The sequence below is a fragment of the Arachis duranensis genome, chromosome 6 (assembly GCF_000817695.3).
Source record: "Arachis duranensis cultivar V14167 chromosome 6, aradu.V14167.gnm2.J7QH, whole genome shotgun sequence".
NCBI classification, from domain to species: domain Eukaryota; kingdom Viridiplantae; phylum Streptophyta; class Magnoliopsida; order Fabales; family Fabaceae; genus Arachis; species Arachis duranensis.
The window spans coordinates 86,821,646-86,827,113 of record NC_029777.3 but is presented as its reverse complement, the minus strand read 5'-3'; the positions used below and the strand labels follow the sequence as shown (position 1 = coordinate 86,827,113).

Here is a 5,468-nt window from a genome sequence, read left to right as displayed (position 1 = left end):
ATCTGGGAGCCATGAACCTGCAACTGTTTCTGTACTTCACTCAAAAGTTTGAGGGAAATGCTGGATATGGAATCAAGGTTTAAATTGCTGCCACAATGGCGCTGTTCAACATTTCTAAAACCGCAATTGTGGACGCATTGTTCACATCTTACAGAAATTAATAGCCATGTAACCATAATCATGGTTATAACGGCAATGTATCGTATGTAAGCAAATACAAATACGAAGTTAGAAAAGAACTATTCTTTAAATCTAGGGTAAAGTATATTTTTTGTTCCTGAAGTTTGCTAAAAGTTTCAAAAATATCCTAAATTTTATTTTGTTTCAATTTTGTCCCAAAAGTTTTCGATTTGTATCAAATATATCCCTGACTATTAAATTTTAAAAAAATTTAGAACTAATCTAATAATAATGCATGATAAATATGTTTTATTTGCTTATGTTAAAGGTTATTCTTGTGGAGTTATTCCTGAATTGGTCATAATTTTTTTGAAAAATTAGTGTGTGTTTGGATTACAGTTTGCAAACCAGAGTTTGCATAAAATTGATTTTGTAAAATTGATTTTGATGATAAGTTAGTTTGGGTTAACATGATTTATGTTTGGTAATCTTTATATCAAAATTGATTATAGTAAAATAAATGTTGTTTGGATTATACTATTCAAAATCACTTTTAGATGAAAAATTACTAAAATAGACATCAATTTTATATACATGCAAAATCAGAATACTATAAAAAATAATATAAAAAATATTTATCATATAAATAAAATAAATACAATAAAAAATAAAAATATAAAGGAGAGTACTATAAATTTTATAATGTCACACAAAAAGAAAATATTCTATAATTTTTTTTAGTATCATTAGTACTCTTTAATTTAGTATTACTTTAGACTATAAATTTTTATTATTTATGACTCTATTGTTACTTATAATTAATTTTTTATTTATTTTGTCCTTTTTTATAGGATCATAATTTATATTATTCAAAATTTTGATAATAAACGTAGTATATAATAATTACAATTACAATTACAAATTTTACAAATTCAGAATAAAAAATAAAAAAAATTAATACAAAACAAAAATAGAATACATCAAAGAATAGAAAAAAATTATACAGATAAGAAATAATAAAAATTCCATAAAACCAACAACATATATCATATGAACAAAAAAATACCATAAAATGTAAATAAAATTCATATGAATAAAATCAAATAAAAATAAAAAAAATTCAATTTGTTAGTGATTGAAATCAATCTGAACGATTTTGATGAAAAAAATGGAACTAAAAAATTATGAAGAAGCAGGAAGAACTACAAAGAATGACTGTGAAGATAATAGTTACTAGTATCATTCTTATAGAAGAAAATGAAGGGTAGGATTGGTAAAAAAAATATTTTAGCTTCTCCTAAACATGAAACGTGAAACGTGAAACGCAGAAGCTACAAATTTGAGCTTCTCCTAAACGTGGGTTCAGAGGCAGAATCAATTCTGCGTTCACAAAGATAAAAATTGCCAAACATCAAAGTGAAACTTTCAAGAAGCTCAAACGGGCTTCTCTCCTCCTCAACGTGTTTGCCAAACACACCCTTAGTCGTTGGGTTAAATTTGATAAAAATCCAAAATTTCTAGGACAAAATTTAAACAAAATAAAACTTAGGGGTATTTTTGAAACTTTTAGCAAACTTCAAGGACAAAAAATATACTTTACCCTTAAATCTTAAAATGAGATAAGTTTATATAATATATACATACATATATATACATACCTCTGGACCTTCCACTTGGACAGCAGTGTAATAGCTTGCATCATGCACAACCACCCCTTGTTTGAGCCTTTTCAAGAGTGCCCTTGAACCTTTTCCTCTGGAAAATATGGACACAAACCTTGTACGTAAGGAAATAGGTTCCCAAAACTCCAATTCCCTAACAAACTGTTAACACCCATTTGGGATTTAAAAAATTAAAAGCAAATTACTTTGACTGTCCAGCATGTATTTACCAAATTGACCACCAATGTCAACTTCTGAGATAAAATTGGTCCATTGGTGTCTTTTGTCAACATCAAATTAGTCCTAACAAGGAATGATTTGATGTCAAACATGACATTAACAGACAGCTTTTTAAGAACTAAATTGATAGGACTTGTATTCTGAAAATAAATAAATAAATGTTTGCTTAAAAGTAAAAGACACCAGTATAACAGGAAATGAACAAGCTTCCGAGTTCCAACAATGGAGCATCATCATAAACGACCTACCTTCCTTGAAGTGCTAGAGGAAGGTAGTAACCCCAGAGTTTTGTCATGGTGAACCGCTTAGTGTGCCAAACATGAGTTCTCAGCCTCTTGGTTCCATCGCCAGAAGTACAAAACCCACTATCCAAGTTCATCTTAAGTTCATATCTCCGGCGCATGCGCCGACTTGGAAGCTTCTTTATCTCATCTTTACCTAAACGTAATTCAACACCACCAGTTTTATTATGTACTGTTCCCAGCTTTTGCCTTTTTCTTCTTGTCCCAGCTTTGCTATTATAAGAACTAGTTCGTCTTCTCTTGTTTCTTTGACTCCTATAATCACCCTTTATTCTGTCCGCTATAACAGATTGAAGACTCTCAAGCTCATAGGCTCTAGATTCTGCAAACTTCTGCACATGGATTTTGCGAGTTGCCATATCTGCTGAAAATTGAGGTCCTTTAGTTCCTTCAGTAACCATCCTAACAAAATAAGTACGAGAAAGGATATCACTTCATGATGAAATTGGTATTAAAGATTCTTTAAACAACAAACAAACAAATAAATAAAAGTTTTGCAGAGAAATAACAAGTGCATCAATGTGTGTACCTTGGGAACAAGAGTGAAACAGTGAAAGGTTTAAAAACTGAAAAACAGCAGAACAGAACTCGAACAAAGGGAAGCAACTGTCACAGTGGTGGCAGGAGCATCAGGGATGCTCGTTTGGGCTATAGAACAAGAAGGGAAAAAAAAAGGAAAAAGGGGTTTAGACTTTAGATATATGGTACCATAAAAACATTTACAAAATGAACCCGTGCTCTATGACTTGATATTCACTGAACAGTCCCAAAACTGTTATAGATTCATGTTGCCTATGACCCTAATTTTTTCAGTTATCTGAAAATTTGATTAACAAAAATTCACTTTTATTATTGTATTCAAGGTTCAAAAAACTGGACCAGACATCAAACCAGTCAAATTATATGATCAAAGAGTGTGCATGGGCGGGGTGAAACCAAGTTTGCTTTAATCCAGACCATAGTTACATGAATTCACCAATTAGGTGACGCACCGCATAGCAATTCACAACTCATATGTTTACCGAAATGCCATAAGTATACTTTTCATAAAATATGTTACATGTGGTGTACCACGTAGGCATACCCGTTCCCATACCGGAATGTATGCATTTCATGTAACTATGATTCAGACCCAGTCCTTAATTTTGACTGGACCAATATTTTAGACTCTTACCAAAAGCCAAACAAATCTCATCCTTTTCGGGTCACAATAAGACCATGTCTAGATCGGGTTTATATCGGGTCTAGATGATTATGCCTAAACTAAAAAAAATTAAGAGGGCAAAATCCCAATAGCATTTAATTCTACACCAAAGTCTGGAACCTTGAAATCTCCAAATATATTCAATGTTTCTTTTTCAGCTAAGATCAAAAAATAAAAAATTACTGAAGGCCTACCTGCAGGCAGGAGGGGATAGCAGGGAGAGAGCAGAGGAGGCGAGACAGAGGTGCAAGACGGAGATGCAAAGCTGCAATGGAGCTATGAAGTAGTCGAGCAGCGAATGAGATAACTCAAATGAGAAGCTGGAAAGTTGAAATGCATGCGGTTCCTTTTCGGCGTGAAGGTTCGTGGAGGCTGGAGGAAGAAGGGGAAGAAGGGCGGCTGGGATGCTGTGACATAAACCTCTACGACACTACTTACTTGTTTTCAACCAAGCCGCCCCGGTTCAGTTAATAGACCATGTGTGTGTTTGGATTAAAGTTTGTAAACGGAAGTTTGTATAGAATTGATCAAGGTTGTGAGAACCGAATCGGTCAATGAACTGGTTGAGTGACTGGTTCAATGATTCAGAGGTTCAGCCGAGGTTCAATCGAGGTTCAACCGGTTTAACTAAATATAAAATAAAATTATTAAAAATTTAATATATAATTTTAAATATTTATTAATGATTTTTAAGTCGATAAAATTTAAAATTTTACAATTTTACCTAATAAATTATCCATAATTTATCATTAAAAGTTCTCAAACATCAAAATTTATAACTAATAAACATCAAAATACGCATAAATGACAAATCAGAATAAGAAAAATCAGCATAAACAACTCAATCAGAAAAATCAGAATAAACAAAGAAAAATTCCAACATAAACAATGGAGTGAAGCTCTGCACCACAACACCATCAACAACAGATCAGAAAAATAAACAACCAGAATCAACAAATCAGAAAAATCAGCATAAACAATTTAAAATCATAATCATAGCATAAACAACTCAGAATTGATTCCAGCATAAACAATTCGGCGCATTAAGTTGAATTGAATCAAGTCAGTCCATGTTTATTGCATAATGACTTTCTGTTATTGTAAGTGTTACTCTCATTCATCAATGCAGTTTATTTTATTGTTTACCTCAACTTGGTGAGTCTACTTTTTGTCCATATGATTATCCCCAATGGCTATCTCTATCAGTATTGCATAATCTAATGCATAAGGTGAGGCAGGCACCATCAATTCATGTTGGAAAACACTAAGCAATGCATGAAAGATGTATAATATAGGATTCCTAGATCATGGAGTCATGACAATTAATCAAATCTTTTACTTTTGAACAATGCAGGCACTTACTCTTTTTGCCACCACTTCCATAAAATTTCCAGCCATAAAGTACAAACTAAATATAGGATGTAGCTTCAACAATAAAAACTCTGTTTTGTGTTTCAAAAAGTGGTGGGCACAAGGAAAACTTTCAAGTAAATATATTCAGCAAGAGAAGCTCTGATTAACATTTAAAATAATGGTATGACTCGAATATATTTATAGTTATATATACAACATAGGTGACAATCTACTAGAACATCAAAGATAATGATACCATTTTATGCTATCAACCACTGCCTAAGTAAGGTCTTAAACATTCTTCAACAGATGCACTTATTAGATTTTAAACCTTCAATCACTTTGATCCACTCTTCAATTCTGTTTTCTATTTTGCTATTGCTGTTAAATTTCTTACCTTCCTATTCTTGAAAATCCAAACAGAAGCAAGGTTGCGAACAGAGAGAGAGAGAGCGCTCGAACAGAGGAGACGACGACGGCCACAGAGCATCCACACGACGGCGAGGGAGCTTCCCACGAAGACGACACAGCTTCCTAGGACAGCGACGGAGCTTCCCAGCGGAGAAGAGTTCCGCGATGACAACGAAA

At 32.8% G+C, this 5,468-nt stretch overlaps 1 protein-coding gene across 1 annotated transcript in view; it reads right to left on the bottom strand.

Moving 5' to 3' along the window:
• The window catches only part of LOC107494460 (ribonucleases P/MRP protein subunit POP1), a gene marked incomplete in the record, with an annotated part of 10,091 nt that extends 4,629 nt beyond the window's left edge, over positions 1-5,462 (bottom strand). The window contains 4 exon segments of the mRNA XM_052263181.1: positions 1,779-1,875; positions 2,270-2,684; positions 3,722-3,803; positions 5,278-5,462. Of these exon segments, the coding sequence (XP_052119141.1) occupies positions 1,779-1,875; positions 2,270-2,684; positions 3,722-3,803; positions 5,278-5,370 (687 nt within the window).
• Positions 5,463-5,468: the final 6 nt, after the last annotated feature.